The sequence below is a fragment of the Aythya ferina genome (assembly GCF_964211825.1).
Source record: "Aythya ferina genome assembly, chromosome: 2".
In the NCBI taxonomy this organism is placed as follows: Eukaryota; Metazoa; Chordata; class Aves; order Anseriformes; family Anatidae; genus Aythya; species Aythya ferina.
In genome coordinates this window covers 117938616-117958889 of record NC_140297.1, presented here as the reverse complement: position 1 = coordinate 117958889, position 20274 = coordinate 117938616, and the positions used below count along the sequence as shown (strand labels likewise).

Below are 20274 nucleotides of genomic sequence, written 5' to 3'. Positions count from 1 at the left end.
TTGATTTCAATTCCAAAAATTCATTGTCTACTGAACGTTGATACGTGTCCTACAATAGATACAAAAAGCACTTAAAAAAAAAAAGAAGCCATTTCTCAAATATGTATTTTAAAGTAATGCATCCAGTCTAATATCTAAAGAGAGATTTCTAAAAAGTACATGTGTTTTCTACAATTATTGGAATTTTGAGGATGTGTCAGAGGCATCACTATCACCTAGTCCAGACAGACAAGGAGGAGAGAGCTCTTTGCTGCAATATCCTGCCACATTTAACTTTTCAGATGGAGTCTTTGAAGATGAAGCAAAAACAGAACAGAAAGATCCACATCCAAAAAGGCTGAGCCACTCATATACGTATTCCGTTCTGGAATTTATGAAAAGTGTTATAAAATGCACTCAATTCACTTTCAAAGGAGTAATGATGTTTGAGTCCGACTCATTAATAGAGAGACACCCTTGAACTCATTTTTGTGGTTATACAATCACGTATTTACTATACTACTTAAAATAGACCGATTAAAAGAAATAAAATCTAAGCCACGTGTATGATGAGAGACAGAAGATGCATCCAGAATAAAAGATCTCACTGCTACTTCTGCGCAAAACTGCGTTAATATGCCTCACCCTTGGTTCTGCCAGAGACAAGTGCTAGAGGTAAGAGGGTGGTTTGGCTGACAAGAAATTCAATCACTGGATTCACAGCTGAGGCAGCTTAACAGGAGTGTCATTTAGGGTAGTAGTTTTATCACCTGGATACATTTGCTAAGACCTGGAATAAGACCAAAACTGCCTGCAGAGAGTAATAACTTACATCCTCTGTCATCCTAATTCGAATTCAAACCAGTCTCCTACATGCAAAGGGCTCCGTAACTGCATTGTTATTTGTTTCTGATTAAGAAATGGACAACACCCACAGAGTTACCCCATCACCTTGTACATAAAAACAGACTATTCCCTTTTTGAGCACTTAAGTTCTGTTTTATTTTCCAGTTGATTTCTAACTGACCTTAGTTTCATTCCTGTAAACCTCCCAGGCTAGCTTTCCCAGTACTTCTCCCATCTTGTTGTTATCCCTGTTCCAAGAACAGCTGATGTTTTGGACAGAAAAGCAAATCTCACTCTTTTTATCCTCCCTTCTGTCAGGTTTTTCACATAGTACTTCCAGACTCATACTGATCTAGTTAATCAGCAAAATAAAGTGCAGTTGACATTCTCTTGCATCCCATGCACGTTACGCGTTGCCAAAAACCTAAAGCCCTATTTCCTGAACAGCAACAGAACCCACGGATCTGACTTAAAGTGTGCCTCCAGTTATGATCAAGCAATTCCATGACTGCTTTTCTACAGCACTGATGAATGCCACAGTGATCAATAACTTCAGAAAATAAAGGTAGAGAGCTCTTTTGTTGTAAAGGTTTGGAGACAGAAAAATAAAAAGTAGAAAGGTCCAACCTTTCAGAAGAATCATATGTAAACAACCCCATACAAACCAAAAGTAGCAGGTATCAAGGCAGAAGAAAAAAAAAAAAGTTACTGCTGCATCTTGCTTTTAAGGGTTCTTGGCAGTATGCATGAAAGAAAAAAAAAAAAAAAAAGCTTTTAAATTAAAGCGTTGTACAGACACAGGTCTATAAATCTGATTTCATACCCAAGTTCCAATTTTGTAACACACTATTAAAAATCAACCCTAACCTGATTTAATGGATACCCAAACAAGGGGGAAATTGGATTCCCCAACCGTAACATGCCAGTGACACTGAGTGATACATAAAAGCAGTGAGTCTAGTTCCTGTCCTTAATTCATAGCTTGTGCTTTAATTTCAAACCTGCCCTGGGTAGGAAAGTAAATAAATAAATAAAAAAGATGGACTAAAAGCTAACTGCAGAATTTGTGCTTTAAAGATTTATTGAGATAGGAAAACTAAACAGAAGTGGAAGCGCATATGATAAACAACACATGAGGACTTGTGAAAAAAAAAAAAAAAAGCAGCAGCATGAAGGGAAAAAATAAACCCAATCAAAAGCCGTCTGTACTGAAGGTTTTGGGTACTGAGGAGAGAAAAAAAAAAAAAAAAAAAAAAAGGAAAGAAAAAAACAATCCTGAAGTAGGCACATCACAAGTTTTCGAGCAGGGTGGCTGCTTTCACGTGGGAGACGCGGAGGGCCAGCCGGACACTCCTCCGCCACGCCAGACGGACAGACGGACAGCCACGGGTCCCCAACAGACGAGGGAGAAAACCCCGGGCCGCCGCGGACCAGCATTTCAGCACCTCGCCGCCCGGAGCGAGCAGAAGCCGGGGCCCCCCCTCAGGGAGCGGGGGGACAGCGGGGTCGCTGCCGGCGCGGCGCTCACCATGGACAGGGGCCGCCCCCCCCCCCCCCGGGGCCCTTTCCCCCCTCCCCAGCCCGGCAGAAATGCCCCGGCCGTCGGTGCCGTTAAGAGGCGCTGATCTGCGCCATCTGTCCCTCAGATTTACCGCCCCCTCCGCCCAGCCCCGACAGCACAAAGCCGCCGGGGGGGGACACGCCGGCCACCGGGACCCCTTCAGCCACCCCCTTCCAAGCAGCCCGGAGCTGGCGGGGAGCCGGGACTCGCCCCCCGCGTTCAGCACTTCGCAGCCCGGGCCCGTCCCGCTGGAAATCCCCCCTCTACCCCTCCCCTTCCCCGTGCGGGCTGATTAAATTCTCGCCGGGAAGGGATTAGCGGGGCACGGCGGAGCGCCCCCCTCCCCAGCCCGACGAGGGTCTCGGGACCCGCCGCCGCCCCGTTCCCCACGCGGGGCGCGATCCGCTACTTTGTCCCCCGCGGCGACAAAGCGGGAGCCGGACCCCCCCTACCACCACCACCACCAACACCACGGCACCTGCTGTCCCCAAACCGATGGGGGCACCCCGCGGACCCCCTCCCTCCCCTCTCCCCGCAGCTGCCCCCCGAGCAGGTGTCCGGCACGACGGCGGCTGCCGCCTTCCCCGCGGCCCCCCGCCACCTCTCCCCGCTCCCCCCCCGGTCCCCCGGCGGGGAACAAAGGATCCGCAGCCCGGCCGCGCTTACCTGCTGCAGGGCCGCCAGCAGCAGCAGCGCCAGCGGCGGCAGGATCCGCGGCGGCGCTCCCGCTGCCCGGCACATGGAGGCGAGGAGGGGCGGCGGCGGCAGGGCGGCCCCCGGCAGTCCCGGGAGCGCGGCTGGAGCCCGGCGGAGCGGGGCGAGGGGTGCAGCGGGGAAAGGTCGGGCACCGGCTGTGTGCCCCCGCCTGCCTGCCTGCCTGCCTGCCCGAGCCGGCTGCCGCGGCGCTGAGCTGCCGCCTGCCGCTCTAGCTCATGGGCAGCGATGCGGCGGGGGGGAGAGATAGGAGGGGAGAGAGAGAGAGAGAGAGAGAGAGAGAGAGAGAGAGAGAGAGAGAGAGAGAGAGAGAGAGAGAGAGAGAGAGAGAGAGAGAGAGAGAGAGAGAGAGAGAGAGAGAGAGAGAGAGAGAGAGAGAGAGGGTGGGTGAAACTCAGCTCTGGGTCAGGCTGCTTTTCTCTCCCCGCTGTGCAGAGGGTGGGCAGGGAGGAGGAGGAGGATGGGCGAACAAAAGGCTGGGAGATAAGAAAGAAGTAGTCGCTGCTGCTGCTGCTGCGAAGAGGAGGAGGAGGAGGAGGAGGCCGGTGCGGCGGCTGTGCCCGGCTCCGTGCCCCCGCCCGGATCGTGCCCGCCTCTCTCCTCCCCGCCGCGCTCAGCGCCTGAGCCCGGGCGTGCCGGCACCGCCGCTGCTCCGGCCCCAGCCCTGCTGCATGCTCTCCTCTCTCTCCCCCTTCACTTTCCTCTCTCCCTCTTTCTTCTCCTCCCTCCACCCCTCCCCCTGCACGCACAGCCCTCCGCCGAAGCGCAGCGATAACAATACCGAGCAGCCTCTGCCTGCCGTGAGTGTGCGTGTGTCTCTGTGCGTGTGTGTGTGTGTGCGTGTGCTCGCCCGGTGCCTGCCTCCCTGCCTCCTGCTGCTGCTGCTGCTGCTGCTGGCAGCTCCCCCTCCGCCTCCCGTCGCTCCCTGCCGGCCGCACGGCCGATGCAGCACCGTGCGCTGCCCTTCCTCGCTCCCCGGGCCCTGCCGGCCTCGGGGGAAAAATAATAATAATTAGAAAATTAAAAAAAAAAAAAAAATCGCGACCCGCTAACTTAGTGTGCTGCAATTGGAGGGCACAACTTGCTGGGGAGGGAGAGCCCGGCCCTGCGGTGCCCCTCGGGGGATGCTGGATGCAGGGCGAAGCCCACCGGGGGCTCCGGGACGCCACCAGCTGCCCCCCGGCTGCTGCCGGCGCCGCAAGTTTCTCGCAACTGCTACGGCTTCACGGGGTGCTTTGGTTTTTTATTGTTATTTTTTAATTCCCTCCTGTTATTACCCCCCCCCCCCCCCCCCCATCCCCGCTCTCTGTTTTATTCCCAGCTACCTGCTGAATTTATCAGCGAGTGTTTTCAAAGGCTCCTTGGCCGGCGCCGCAGTCCGCGGGGCCAAAAATGTGAGCGTGCATAGCGGAAAGAAACCGGGAGCCTTGCTGGGCGAGCACTTACAGGAGCAGGGATCAGTGCTGGATCATTTGCAGGGCTGGCAAAGATCTCCCCTCGCCCACAGGTCACTGAGCAAAGTTGTTTTGTGTCCATGCACCAGAGCTCCCAGCCCGGGACATAATAAGGGGAGGATCTGGCTTGATTGTCTGATCTCATGAAGTGTCGATTTTAAATGGTATGTTATTTATTCTAAAGCATCTTATTTTACACTTGAGCTTGCAAGTAAAATACTTTCAATCTCTGCTTTTTTTTTCTTTCTTTCTTTTTTTTTTTTTTTTCCTTCTTTGCTTTAGAAAATAACGCAAAACGCCATGCTCGGGGCTTTGCAAGAAAACACCGGATTTGCTTTTATGTTTTGTCGGGGACAGGCGGGGTAAGTACAGGCTTGCACGATGCCGGTTTCATTAGCTTCGAAATTGAAAATAACCGGTCGCTTGCGAGCTGCCATGCAGCTGTTTACCCAAGTCAGGGAGAGGCAGAAAAAGCCAGCAGCGGCGGGGGAGCTGCGCGCAGCCGGTGCCGAGCCGTGCCGTGCCGAGCCGCGCCGCGGCAGCAGCCGGGCCGGGGGCGAGCCAGGAGCGAGCCAGGAGCCACCCGAGGGCATCGAAAGGCAGAGGAGAATCAAGCGAGGAGACAGCCCGGAATAGAAAAACAACCCCTTCATCCCATCCCATCCCATCCCATCCCATCCCATCCCATCCCATCCCATCCCATCCCATGCCATCCCATGCCATCCCATCCCATCCCATCCCATTCCCCTGCCTTTTTTTTTTTTTTTTCAAGTTGTAGCCCATGAAATTGTAGCGGACCAAGAGTTGCGACGAGCAATAAATGATGGAAATGAAGTCTGGTAATGAGGCTCTGGATTAAAATTCAGCCTGGGACTAGGACAAAGTGAGCAGGAACAGCGCTGCTGATGCTTATATCCTGTTACGAGGATGAGTTTCCCGAGTTGGCACCTGCTGGACCAGCATGTGCTCTGTCATGTCTAAGGCCTTACCCTGAGATTGTGCTTGTGCCTGCTGATGAAATGTTCACTTTCCTCAAGTAACAGATTTCTATTTGTGTTTTCTGGTAGGTAGACATACTAGTAACATTTGTTAATTACTCTGTTTGAGCATTTATTCACTTTTACAAGTGCTCTACAAAATGCAAGGCATACAATATAAACACCTCCATAAACCAACTGTCTGACGAGAGTAATTACCTAGCACGGAGAGGAGCCTGGCCCCTCATATTCCCTCAACCCATCCATCCCTACAGGCCTGAAAAAATAAAAGGCTCTGCAGCATATCTGGAAGGTTACCAGATCTGAGCTCTGGCTGATGCCTCTTAACGGTTCTGCTGCTGCCTTTAAATTACTTAGCAGAAATAGTAACGCTGGCAGAAAAATTGCTCTCACCAACACTGTTTTACTGAATCTTTTAGTCTTGAACATGTTTCTATCAAGCAGGTGGCTTCCCTCATTTACACAGCTGTAACCAAAAGTGCCCTCCGGCTCACGGAGTTTCCCAGTTCTGGGTGCTGTGATCAAGAGAAACTAATTGAGCAGGGGTGGCTTATACTTTTTGAGGCAGAATCTCTGCACTGAATCTTTTTGTGGGTGAGAGGCATATGTCTGGGAGAGCGCAGAAGAGGAGAAACTTGAGAGTTTCTTTTCTTGGGAGACATGGATGGCTCCTCGGGGCTTCTGCTATTGATCTGTAGGATGAGCCCCAGAAAACAGATTCTTACAGAAATAATCTGACAATAATTGGGCATAGCTGGAGATTCAGAGTTAGAACTGATACTAAATTGAGATCATCAGCCCTTTTTGCATATATCATGCAAAAGTCATCAAATGGTGACGATTTCTGGCCAATATTCAAACAAGTGATTTAGAGCTCGAAGGGTTTATCTCATAACTCAGCCACAGATTGCATTTGTGAGTGTATTCTAAGTAGTATAAAAATAATGGACATACGTTAATGTTCAACCTAGGAGATCTCAAGGGCTTCCAGAAAAAAAAACTTGTTAAAATTCCATGATTAAGTTGAAGAGAGGATTAGGGTAATTCCCATGTTAGTCATGGAGTTGAGTCTCTCTTTCAACTTGTCCAAATTAATTTTCATTCCTAGGGTTCATAAAAATTCTGTAAAAAATGAATGTTTTCAATTTGGAACATACTAGTGTGCTCACAGCTTGAAATATTTTGAAAAATAAAAGAACTTCTCCCGTGTGGGCCTATCCTTATGTTTAATCTGCCAGGTACTGCCACTACCACTGTCCTCGATTCAAATTATGCAAATTAAGCACTTTACTGACAATTTAGGCCTTGATCTGACAAACATTTATACAGGAGATCTCAGCAAATTCAGTCACACTACACGCTGCATACCACTGTTCATAGGCCTAAATATTTACAAGATGGAGGCCATACTCCATTATTTAGAATTAATAATGGAGGGATAAAGATAATGAGCAAAAGTACTTAAGGGCATATTAGTTTACCCACTTTTATTGCTTTCTTCATTACATCTCACGAAATATCTGTCGTTGATAAACAAAATAAAACACCTAATTAATAGCTTGTTCATTCCCTGCAATCTCCTTTTCTTTCCGAGGACATTCAGTTCTTAATAAGGTTTTTTATCACAGTAATGGCAAAAATAGTATTTTTTTCTTCCTACTTCACACATCCAAAGTTCCCAAGGGTGGAGATTTTTTGAATTATAAGATTGTTTATCATTGGCAACACTTGAAAATAATTGTTTTAGGAAGTAGATAATCATGCATGGCCAGGGAGAATGCAGTTTTGTATAGATAGTGTCAAGTGAGAAAGAAAAACTGAGTGGCGTAGATGCCAAAACAGCTTAAATATTTTTCAAATTGGGGTAATAAGAACTTTGCTGCTAGAGCTGCTTTCTCTTACTTCAGTAAAAAAAAAAAAAAGTGACCCATTACGTGTTCTGAGTGCTTTTCTTAATTTACAATTTCATGTTTATCACCTATGAGAACTGAAAATAAAAGTTCTAATTGTTCTTTATTTAGGCAAATAGTCTTCAGAAAAAAAATAAAAAAAGTCCTAGAAGTAGGTAATATTTACTCGAATGTGTCTTTTAATTCATTACAGAACTTCACGGGCTTAACTTACCTTCATGGGCTTTCCTGGCGCTATCATTACCTAACATGCAACTTTCTTCAGTCTGCTTCTTAGGTCGAGACAATGCAGGGCATGGAAAGGTAACTAAAGCTGCAGCAGTTTGTGAGCTATTGTGCTCAACTTTGAAAACCAGCTAGGTTAGGATGAAAAAAATGTTGTATATAGCAGTTCTCTTTCTGCTTTAGCAACCCTCATCAGCATTAATCACTTTCTATCCTATATATGTTAAAATATATACATATGATGTGGAAGAGGATGTTTTTTTTGCTTTTTCTGATAAATCATATCTGCCACCACTTACATTTCTGTTAATTGCTAGTACATTTTGCAAAGGATTTCTCTATAGAGAAGATGCTGAGCATATGCAGTACAGCTGTGATACAACATATTTGCATATTGTGTAATTTGCTTTATGTCTATACCCTATGTTTGGTGATTTAAAAATCAACATAGTGAAGCTTAGTGTGTTCTTCTAGAGGGTCTCATTCAGCATTACTGCCCAGTGATTTAAAACTGTTTGGTCTGGAGATTTTCTGTTGAAAATCAAGACAGAGGAAAAGATCTGGTCAGCAAAGCATCTCTATTCGGAGTCATATATCTTCAACAACAACAAAATATTATCTTCCAGAACAAGACCCTAATCATATGGCGTGACTGAAAGGATGAAAGCTTGGAACAAGGGCCTATGATAATTTCTAATCACCACAGAAGAAAGTTTTACAGTTTCATAGAACCATTTCATTAGCGAGTAGGCCAATAGAAAGAATTGGGCTTGCCTCTTAAAAAGCTAGTTTTACTAAATGAAACCTTTTTTTTTTTAATTGCTAGTATTTTTATTTATTTGAAGTGAAGTACTTCCTTTTTCTTGATCTCACTGAAATCTAGTAACCATGTTACTGTCTTGGGATCAGAAGTCTTATCTTTTTCAGACTAATGCAGTCTGCAGAGATCCTCTTTAGCCATAGCCAAATTTTACTGGCATGATACCTGTTAGGTTCTCTAAAAATTATGTAACACCTTGAAAAAGGAAATGTTGTAAATTTCCACATCAACCTTATTACTCCTAACTTCTAGGTAATAAAAATTATGAAACTGGAACTCTAGTTATTTATGGTAAACCACCATAGATAATAATTTGCTTTAATTAAATTGTAAAAGGGAGCTGCCATATGGATTGCCCCTTCTACTGTTAAACAGAGATTTTAACAACATCTGTAGTTAAATTTGCCTAATATTTTTATATCAAAATCTTATTTTCATTTACTATTCCCCTCCCTCTTTTTTTTTTTTTTTTTTTTTTTATTAGTTAACAAGATGAAATTCTCTGTGCTGGCCAGCTGTTTTGAGCCAAGTGCTTCATGAAAACTTGAGAAAATTTTGTTTGTCCTTTTTGAAGAATGAGATTAAGGAAAATATATTATTTTTGTTATAACATTATTATTGCCATCCCATTGAGGGATTTCACTCCCAGACTCCGGAGCTTAGACTTTCTGACCTTGGAAGAAGTACAGTTCTTACATTGAGGTTGTGTCTTTCTCAGTCACTGATAAGGTTGACCAGATCTGTCATTGTTATTGATCTGAACATTAGGTTTTTGTATTTCAGAGGAGTTTCATAGCTATATACCCTGAAAAATCCATCTGCATCTAATATACCTCTTATTCCTCCAATAGCTTCTGTATTGCAAAAATTCTGTATACAAACCATCTTCATTAAACAAATGATGTAGCCTATTTGGAGACTGCAGGAGCTGCTCTGGTGTTTCCAAGAGTCTCTGGTATATTAAGCTGCGGAGAGATGCTAGGGAGAGATGTCTATTTTCATGTCCTCATTGCCTCTCTTGAAAGGCCCCAACTGCATGGAGGAGGAGCTGGGTCTGACTGATGTCTCAAAGGGTAAACTGAAGGAGAGGACTGAGACAATATTTCTCTTGGAAATAAAATTGCAGTGCATTAAGATTTACTTGTTCACAGGCCGACAGAAACATATGGCTTCCGTCAGTGAAAAAACTGTTGTCAGTATAAGCTGTAGTTGCACTTCATAGATACCTCCCTTTGTAGTGGATTATAATAGTGATAATTATGTTTTCCATAGGAAAATGTGAAGGTAGAATATAAAGTGGCCCAGCATGATAATATAATTGGTATCCTGTTGATACCATTTTCTGGTTCAAGGAAAGAAAATGCAATTACAAAAAGTGAGCTTTAGATCACAGTCAATGTTCCCAAAAGTTGCAGATTAAAATATACATTTTACATGGTTTGTTCCAAGGATGCAAGAAGTTCAGAGACTTTAGAAAATGAGGACATTTTGGATTCAAGCACCTGAAAATTTGTTTTTATTTGATAACTAGATTGATAATATTAGTATTCTTATTCAAAGTGTTTGCAACCTGGCTGCAGAAATTCACTCCAAGTTAAAATTTGACACACAGTGAAATACCCATGCTTCAATATTTTACATACTTTCAGAGGAATTGAAAAAAAAATCATCTGAAATGATAAAAAATCATCTGATTAAAAAAAAACTTCCTTGTTTTGAATCATTTTCACATTAGTAGGACTTCAAAATGGCTTTCTTTTCTGAGGCGATCTTCTGTCTGTTTTGCAATAATGCACATCTAAAATATCCCTAAATGCTGTATGAATTTATGTAACTTGGTCATAATCTAAACTTTGGAAAGTCTCTAAACATTGATTCATGGAGAAAGAATACCCTCCTTTAAGGGAACTGTGTTAAAGCAGCCTGGATCCCTGGAAGCATGGAGATTTGGGGTTTGGGCCTCATGACGCCAGGCCCTTCCTGCAGACAGCTAGCAACTCAACACGTTTGAGAGGGATGGTGGGAAGACTGATCTCTGCAGACACAGCTGTGTCTGAAACTGGGCTCTTTCAAACAAAAGGAGCTGTTCCTCTGGCACTGTGATTTATTAGCCTTCACAGCTGTCCATTTTGTCTCTTCCAAGAGGCCTCCATCCCTGGAGCTGAGGGGAACACGCTTATACCCCTCCTCACCAGTATGCAGTCCGACATGTTAGGTCAAATAGGAGCTAAACTGCTGAAAAGTGCCCCAGAAAGCTACCTGCAGATGATTTAAAAACAACAACAAGAGAAAAGCATTGTTACTGTGAGACCAAGAGGTAGGAGGGCTGCTTGGACTGAGGTGTTAACTGCCCCAGCAAGATGAGCTCCTAAATCTGCACCAGTCGTCCTTATCAACCTTGCTCTGCTGCTTCTCACCTTTAGCACCCTTGGGAGCTGCTGAGTGCTCATCATACTTGAAAATTTGTCCCATTTTTAACAGAGCTTTGACAGAAGCATTTGGGAGTTGAAATGTAGAATATGTATGTTATTTTAAATGTAGTCCCCAATTTGTTTCCATGTTGAGAAGCACTATTCAGTACATATGCCAAAAATAAAAACAAAAATCTAGGACTCTTTGGCTTTAAAATAAACTCTATTACTTTTTCTCCACTGCTAATGGATCACATCCACTGTTTATATATTCTAAAGTCAGAGGGGACCGTTTTCATCATTTATTGTGACCTCGCTGTAACACAGGCTCAAGAATATTGCCTGGTAATTTTCCCAACAGGGCCAATAACTTGCGCAGAGGCAGGGCATGTTTTTAAGGCAGAGATGGAGGTTTGTTTTAAAGTGACAGAACCCACCACAAGTCTTGTGTGTTGCAGTTAATTTTTCCCAGTGAATATTGTTCTTCAGTGAAAACTCTCACTTCACAAGTCAGTGACAGACGCATTTTCAGCCACGCCTGGGCCTTTCTTTGAACCACTTCAGAGAGGGTGCAACATCAGCTGCTGCTATAGGGGAAGCTGTTCACAGCTCCAGAACTGCAGGCAACAGCAGGGAGCTCAGCAGGGGCTAAACACCCGAACATTCGCTTTGATTCACAGAAAGAGTTTGCATCCAGCATTGAGCTGCGTGCTGCTGCTACCTGGACTGATGCTACCCCAGTGGTATCTCTATTACACAGTAGTTATTCTACCGCCAAGAAAAGCTTTTTTTTTGGAGAAAAAACAAATAAACATTGAAATTGCTTATACTCCTCACAAGGTTTTTCAGGAATTCTTTATGCGTGTTTGTGATTTACTTTAAAATCATTTGAATGGAAATGTTAGATATCCTAGATTAAATGAACGAAAGTCTATAGGCTATGTAATATTGGTTATAAAATACTGCTGAAATAATTGCTGCCTGAACTAGGTACTTTTAAAAAAATCAACTTTAATTGAAAAACTACTGATGTTGGAGAATCTAATGTTACATGTAGTAGCAAGTTGTGCTGTTAGATGGTTACCCTTTCCTTTAAAAATATCTGTGTCATGACTAGACTGCATTTATCCAACTTGTCTAATTTCCAGACAATAACTCTTGTTATTTCTTTCAGCAATAAGCTGAAGAGTTGCTTTTTCATGTTTCTGTTCCTGGTATTGGAACTATAGACCAGTTACATTTTATAAGTCTGCACTTTTCCTCATTAAGCTAACTGAAGCAAAGTCTTTGAGTATTTAATTAAAACTCATAGGTTTCCAATCATTTAATAAATGTTCTAGTTCTTCCATGACCCTCTAATTTTAAAAATGCTGCTTGAAATACCTGTACTAGCACTGCACAGTGTATTTCACTAGTAGCTGTAGTCATTTGAAAGACCAAAATAATGCATGTACCAGATTCCTGTTCAATGATTCCGTGTCAACAAATACAATGATCACATTAATCCTTTTGTCACACCGTTTCTTTGGTTATCAGTTGGCTCCCCAGTCAGAATCACAGCTTACCAAAATAGCATTTCTCTCTCTGAAACACACCCTGCAGTATTTGTTCCCAGGCATCTGACTTTTACAGGAAGAACCCTCATTTTCCTTTGCACTGAAGCTTTTGTAAATACATTCTTTGCAGCTCCAGTTCTGGCAGTCTTCCACTTCCATCCCACACTGATCACTTTACATCTCTCTGTATTCTCTCCTCACACTTACTTGGAGTCATCATGACCAGACTGCCTCTACAAGTAAGTGCCCTTGGGAAGCTGGGAGTGCCCCACTTCTCTAAGTAACTGAGTTTCTGTATCTATTAAAGCATACATGTCCCCTTTGATTCTGCCTGAACATGCTCTGGTCTTCTGAAGAGTGGCATGTGTAGTCCCAGCTTGAGATGAGTCAATAAGTGGTAAACATGTACCATATTTTAAGAACTAACAAGTAAATGTCTCTAAATTTTGGCCTCATGTCAATTTCTAAAAAGTTGCAGCAGAGGAACTGAAGGACAAGGGGATCAGAACAGGACTGATAATATTGGATGTGCCACCATTTTGAGGAGCTGGAACAAACATCAAACCAAAGAATTGTGTTGTTTAGTTTTCCCACCAAAGCAAGCAAGCAAACAAAAAACCCTCCCTCCCTCCCACCCAAACAAACAACAAAACAAAAACAACCAAATGAAAAACAAATAAAAACAATCAAACAAAAACACAAATTATGTGTTTCATTGTGATTCATTGCTGTGCCTTTCCATTGTAAGGACTAAATGCCAGGCCTTGGGTTGATTTGGAGTTTTCTCTGTGAATATTACTCTCTCTCACAGCTATTCCTTTCTGGTACTGTTAACTCCATAGAGTCACGGTGCTGTGTAATCTCCATAAACTTCAGTCTGAACTGGATGACCCTGCTGAGCAGCTTTTAATAGTTTTGAAAAGGGTTCATTCTTTTGGCAGACTCTGCACATTTCACATACATATCCATACCATGACTCAGTTCCTAGAATCACAATACCAGCTCTTTTTGAGAAAAAGAAATCTTAAATTATTGCTGCCAAAGACAGTGTCCTGCTGCATGATGGCCAGAAGCAAACTCCAGACCATTGCTTGCAAATGCAGAGGTGAGATTTTCTCCCTCCCATATTCCTTGAGAGTTTAAATATTTTAGGGTTTTAACTGCTCTGTTTTTCATTGACATCAACTTCATATTGCAGGTAAACTCAGCCATTCATTAGCCCTTTCAACTCAAGTGAACAAATAGTATGAATGAATACAAGTCTGTAAAAGGTATAATATCCATGCACAGAATCTTCCCCCCAAATATCTTAACTCTTCTGCCAAAAAAAAAAAAAAAAAAAAAAAAAAAAAAAAAAAAAAGTGGTGTATCATTTAGCAGGTGCTGATTTAGAAGTAATTCCTAAATTTATTCTCTTCCTGGTATCATATGTCCAATAAAGGCATGGAACCTAATAATCCTGTATGAGAAGTTTTCAACGTATCTTCTCCCTAACAGGTTGGTATGACTCGAGTAACAAGAGCCTCTCAACGACATAGCAATTTGCTCAGATTAATTCCTGTGAGAGACCCTTTCAAAGGCTGCAGGTTTCTGATATCTGGTCTCCTGGTCATCACTGCTCCTACAGAGAATGAGCAAATGGGATTTACATGTGCTGAAGTGTCACTTCAGTATGGAGATGGGATGTGGCTACAGCTCACACCTAGAATTGGGGCATTTAAAGCATTTGTAAATTCTTCACTTTTCCTCCAAAAAAAAAGTTGATAAAATAGGACTTTGGGAGGAAAAGACAACCAAGCATGTGATGCTTTGCAGAGCAGGGATGCTTACTGTAGTTACAGTGGCAGCATGAAAAACAGTGAGAGAGCATTGGCTTCTGCTTTCATTAGTACACTCAGCTTTTACTGCTATCGAGATTTCATAACATAAGTGGCCAAAATCACATTACAGAGACATTTCAAACTTCAATAGAGATTTTTAAGACATTACAAACTACTTGCTCTTAAATGGTTACTGCAGAATGCTATTAATTTTGCAGTATATTTTATACTTATTTGTAGGTGTAATAAAAAACCCTGAAAGCTGAGGTGCACAAACTTCAAGGAAGAGAAGCTCTACTGTGCCTGCCCAGATAGCTAGCATTTCTCTTTACTATTTCAGCAGCTGGAGTGCTTGTATGGTTGGGAGTAAGAAGAGGAAAAGCTCTTGATAAAGAGCACCCTTGTGCATCTTTCGGGTTGGCCTATTGCCTGTTTTGAATAAGATCCTTCTATACCCCAGGAAAGTCTTGTCTCTTGGTAGCATCCTTCAAAGTAAGAATAGCTTTGATGAAAGCAGAATGCGATTAGCAACCATCTAATTCCTCTTCTCTTTTCTACTACCCCTCCAAAAACAACAACAACAACAAAAAATAATAAAACAAAACAAAACAAAAAACTAACATTGCTGGTCAAACATGAAGTTACTATCACAGAAGCTTTATGTAGGAGAAAATAGCTGCAAATACAGCTCAGCCTCTCAAAGGAAGTCCAAAGAAATCCCAAGGTAGAAGAGTAGCTGGAAATAGTATCCCAAAACTGGGGGGCTGGGGGGAGAGGGGAAAGGGCTGTAGGGGGAGGGAAAGGCTTATATTTTTGTTAGCGCTGATATTATGATGAGGAGGACACTAAGTGCCTGGAATATTTCTATCATGATGCAGCTTGTATAATAGAGGTAGCTCTCCTCCACTGAGATGCAAACAGATCTGCATGTGAAAAAAAGAAGAAAAGATCTGCTTTGGGGATTTTTGAAATTACTCTAACAGAGGGCCATGAAGAGACAGCTGAGAAGCAAATAGTCTCTTATGCCAAGACCAAGGGGCCAAAACAGAACATTCTGACTCCTTCCAAAGCCAGAAGGAAGAAAGTGAAAGGAAACATGATGTAAATGGACATCTTCAGCAAAAGGATGAGTAACATGGCCTACCACCAGTTCTACCACCATCAGTGCAAGGAACACCATTTCAGGTAATGGCTGTAGGACCTTTCCACAGTGATCACTCTCTCTTCGTTTAACCTCTGCAGAATAAAACAGGTCCTTTCCACACATGCTTGGGAAAAATCCAACATTTAACCATAAGTGGTCCAAAAGCACTTTCCATTTTAAGACTAAGCAAAACGAAGCCAAAGTATTCTTTCTTCTGCCTGAAAAACGTAGGGAAAGCACCATATGCCGGGGAACTGAAAAGAAACCAGATCTTTCCTACTGAGGTGTGAAATCTTAACACCGTTAATATCCAGATTACACAGGGAGCATATTTGCCTTTGGGCACCACTGGAAATGAACTCCAGATCTTGGCAACATTGATGTTTCCATATTAATATTAGTGAACCTTCCTTAATAATTGATGAGGCCTTGCAGCAACATGAAAAAAAAAATAAATAAATAAAAATTCCTGTCCTGTAGGATTTGGGGTTGCTACCTTGCTGAAGATTAGACAAGTACAGCCTGCGTTCCTAATGAATCAAGAATGCAACTGTACAGCACCATTCGTAGGCCTCTCCAAACAGCCAAAGTTACCGGTATGACACAACAGTACTGCTCCTTAGTGCACTTCTGCTCTTCACTATTGTTGGTCCCCTGGGATCTGCTCAAATAGTTCAAGACAAGCAATTAGCAGGTGAAGGGAGCTTTCTGATGGTGATGAGACATCGGAACATCTTCCCTATACATATACATAGAAAACCAGCCTTTGTTGTCCTGAATTTTGACTGCTGCTGTAGTGTATTCCACTTTTGCATTATTTCTTTGGTCCTTGTCACTGCAGGTACCTTATCTCAGAAGCAGAAGGCAACTAGTAAAAGCTGCACCATGCTCAGCCTGTTACTAAGCCAGATGACCATGATGTCTGAAGCTGTGCAATGCCGCAGAATGACATCCATCTGCTATAAAATTCCAGTTGCATAGGCACCATCCTATTTGTATTAATAAGATTTATATTCCCAGCATTAATGAAGATTCCTTCAAGCATCCTGACAGCAGTTCAAAAACAACTGGCAAAAGTAATGGGTGTCACAAAAGCAATGATGAGAGTGTTAGTCTCAGCTGCAGTTTGAAATTCCTGTCTTCAGGGACTATTCTGCACTGTGGGGAAAAAAATAGAAAGAAAAGCTGTAGATGGTCGGGGTGCATGAAGGAATGTTGCACCATAGGGCAGCTTCCCAGACTGCTAAGGGGCACATTTGAAAAAATCTGGTAATGTGCATATGCAATTACATTACATTAAAGATGAGGCTGCTGTAAGCTGCTGTTGCAAAGTGATATGGATGCACTTGTGTTTGATATTCCTAAAGTGCTGAGCTTAGAGTGAACTGGTTCATCTTATGTATGGCTATTTAGAAGTGCAGCCTCAGAAAGGTGTATGTGAAGTATTTCCTCAGCTGGTCTTACTTGATACTCTCTGTTTAAACCTATAATTAATTAAGAATGAAAGAATTAAGAATTAAGAATGACACTAAACTCAGTGCGACTTAGTGAGACCGTAGGAACAAACAGTCAACATGTTTTTGCATCACATTGTCACAAGACAAATTCTGGTTGAAAAGAGTTACGTCAGTGTTTAGATCAAAATAATCTACATTCTCCTAACTGTATGAAATCATGATAGAGTATAGTGCATATTAAGAGCTCTGCACAATCTTAGCTAAAATTTAAACATTGCCAGTGTGAATCGAAGGACAACATTAATTTTCTTCATGTCATTCTGTGTTTGAAAAAAACGTCTAACCCAACATATTGAATATAATGTCAATGAAAGATTTTGTTTGTTTGTTTCAGAAAAGAAATGGTAAATGAAATAATAATCCTGTTACAACAAAGCTCTCCACCCAGATAAAGATTCAACTACATCCAAACAAAAACAAACAAACAAACAAGCAAAAAAAGTAAGGGAAACTCACACATGTACTATAGATTTATAGATCTCTAAGCATCTTAGAATCAGTTCTTTCATTCTTTATTTGTGGAGAGGCATGCAGAAAATATATAAGGGATATCTCCTTAGTTGTTATAGAGCAAATAAGTCCTAAAATAATTTCCCAAACAAACAAAAACTTTTTATTTGTGTCTATATTCAAGGCATTGTCAAGTATCCTGCCAACAGTTCAAACACAGAACTGTCAAGGCTTCTCCTGTAGTCCCACTGACTTCAGCTGATTTTCTGATAACATTAAAGCTAGGAAGACCTCAGAGGCTTGGATAAAGGAGTCTGCACTTGGTTTACAGTGTTGCCTTTATGGCTTTTTTTTTTTTTTTTTTTTTTTTTTTTTCTGTTACTGATAATTCTGTGTTATGAAAACTTTAAGTTTCCATAACAATTAAATCAAGCCCTGTGCAGACAAATAAAAAAAAGTCAGAAGTTTTAGACCCAATAGAAATTAGATATTTGGGTAGCAGTTTGCTTTGACTCACTGAAGAAGCTGTTAGGATGGACTTGCTAATAAGATCCAGAGATCAAAGGGAAAAAAAAAAAAAAAAAAAAAAAGTGAACATTTTGAGTGTATACTAAGCGGTCACATTTGAACCCAGAGTTTTCCTCGCTGAAGCACTCCTGCTGCTAGGAGTGAGTCCCTTGACTTCACTTGTCTTTAAATTTGGCCCAGTCTGAGATTCTGTACTTCCTTTACCTCCTACTGAAGAGATTGAACACTATGCGCTCTCCTGTATTGTTCTTTATTTAACCATCTGTTTTTTTTGTTTTTTTTTTTTTTTCACTTGCTCTGATCCTATATGCCTAAGATCTATCCCAATTCCTTGAATTCAAGTTAATTTCCATAGAACGCCATTGATTTCACCTTTTAGATTCTGAGAAAATGTTCCATAAGGCATTGGCTAGTACATTATTAACAAATACAGACAAGTTGACAGCTGGCAGGTGTTGAAATCCTTCTTTTAAAGATTCCTATGGTTGTGTGTTTTTTTTGTTTGTTTGTTTGTTTGTTTGTTTTTTTAAATCAACCTAGAAGTGGCATATTGATAGGTAATAGGATGCACGGGTAATCAATGCATTTACAGAAGATACAGAATCTCTAATATTCGTTATTCAGTGCTCCAGCTACTTAAATGTGTGTATATGAATTATGTGTAGTATTACTGAAACAAAAAAGTACAATATGAGGCAATTTTCAAGGACTGATGATGATGACAGTATATACCCTTTTAACTGAAGATTATTTTTTATTTCAGGTCTCTTCAGTAAGAGGATAACTTCTGTGAAATAACAAAGTTAATTGTAGTTAGCTCTGAAATGATAAATAAAAGATCTGACTCTCTACAGGAGGCTATTTTTTCAACTGATAAAAGGGGAAAGATGTCTGACAGAATAATGGGATTAATTTTAAAAACGTGTTTAGCTTTCGACATTATGTCCAAAGGCAATTGCATGATTACTGTTGCCTTTAAAGAAAATACAAAAATTTAATTTTAGGGAAAACACTGGAAATGCTAAGACAGTAGGCATTTGATTGGCTTTGAGGACTTAATAGACAGTTTAGTTACCTTTCAAATTGCTGGCTGACAAACCAAAGGGTGCATTTCAAACAAGTTGTCTGTTCAAAATCTCAGCTACTACTGGTTTTATTGGAAATAATACTGTTAATATATTTGGTAATAAGTCTACATTTTTTTTGAGCCAATTGTTTTTGTACCACTAACTTTTCCTATGAAGCAATGTAGTCAGGAAACACTCAGACACATTCTTCTGCATATTAAAGAAAAAAATTGTTCACATTTTCTGAAGATTTTCTTGGAAAGTGAGATCCTCACCACCTTGAAATTAATTTATTTTCAAACAACGTAAAGAGTATTTTGTCACATGAACACACAGCTGTTTGCAAAGAAACATTTGCATGTTCACACATTGGAGCAGAGTAAAGATATTATAGGAAACTATTCTGAATTTCCTGACCTTCACAGAACTAAGGTTTCAACTTTAATCAGTGTTAACATAGTTTCTCTCCCCACCCATCTTTTCACAATACAATAAAATTTTATTTGAATATTGTTGAGTGTGTTGTAAAGTCCCAGAAAATTGAAGTGGCAACTCTCCAGGACCTGACTGTGCTAAGGGAAGAGGTAAATTATCTTTCTTGTAGGAGTGAGAGATTGCTTCATGTTTAAAACCTCTCTTCTATAACAAATGAAACACAATCACTTGGATTTTGCACTGTGACCTCCCTTCAATGTCCATGAAGAGAATCACATAAATGTCAACTAAAGCAGGCTATCACATAGGACGGGCTTTGTAAAGAGTCTCAGAGAGTGGAGGCTTTGCTATCTTAAAAACAAAGCAAACAAACAGAAAAAAAATAAAAATAAATAAAAAAAATAATAAAAAAAACATTGTCAAAAGACTTTTTTTTGGGGGACAGGTGTATTATTATTCATTGCAGCAACTCAACTCTTCCAAGTTTTGTTGTTTTAAGCAAAAGAAATGTTAGGAACATTTTAGATTAATATTAATATAACTTCTAGCTCCAAAACAGAGGGCATTCATAATATTTTTTAAAAAAATGAATAAAGTATGCTTTGAAAATTATTCTTGTCATACCAGAAATATAGTTTTATACCAGACACATACGTGCCCTGCAGAATTTGTCTGTCTTTCCGTATGTAATAACAGAGTTCTAACATTAATAAACTGAAACCCAGGTAATATAAGCACCTTTACACAGAACATTAACTGCAATGCTAGCATTCCTTTTCATTGTTAAATTTTAAATCCAAATACATGAGACAAAATAAATCATTCTATATAGCTGCAGA

The 20274-nt window shown here is 41.5% G+C and overlaps 2 protein-coding genes across 7 annotated transcripts in view; one reads left to right on the top strand and one right to left on the bottom strand.

The window, feature by feature from the left end:
* Positions 1–3400, bottom strand: part of CDH2 (cadherin 2) — a 119245-nt gene extending 115845 nt beyond the window's left edge. Inside the window, exon 1 of the mRNA XM_084510346.1 lies at positions 3053–3400. Within this exon, the coding sequence (XP_084366472.1) occupies positions 3053–3127 (75 nt within the window). The 5' untranslated portion in view covers positions 3128–3400. The remainder of the gene's footprint in view (positions 1–3052) is intronic.
* A 31-nt stretch (positions 3401–3431) lies between these two features.
* LOC311432146 (uncharacterized protein) lies at positions 3432–18751 on the top strand. Of its 6 annotated transcripts, XR_014689850.1 has the most exons (5): positions 3432–3900; positions 4422–4494; positions 4608–4718; positions 4837–4916; positions 5327–8950. XR_014689850.1 is itself a non-coding variant. In XM_084510345.1 (4 exons), the coding sequence occupies exons 1-4, from the start codon at positions 4225–4227 to the stop codon at positions 18707–18709; spliced, it is 255 nt and encodes an 84-aa protein (XP_084366471.1). In that variant the 5' UTR covers positions 3432–4224; the 3' UTR covers positions 18710–18751. The 6 variants fall into 6 exon arrangements, 1 of the variants encoding a protein (XP_084366471.1); XR_014689849.1 differs by lacking the exon at positions 4422–4494; XR_014689851.1 differs by having other exon boundaries at positions 4422–4718.
* Positions 18752–20274: the final 1523 nt, after the last annotated feature.

Excerpts from the sequence above, each read along its gene's own strand:
- LOC311432146 (XM_084510345.1), top strand. The coding sequence starts at position 4,225 with ATGCTGGATGCAGGGCGAAGCCCACCGGGGGCTCCGGGACGCCACCAG. Across the intron at positions 4,331-4,836 it reads AACTGCTACGGCTTCACGGG|AAAATAACGCAAAACGCCAT; the intron begins GTGCTTTGGTTT and ends TCTTTGCTTTAG. Across the intron at positions 4,917-13,915 it reads TTTTGTCGGGGACAGGCGGG|GCATGGAACCTAATAATCCT; the intron begins GTAAGTACAGGC and ends TGTCCAATAAAG.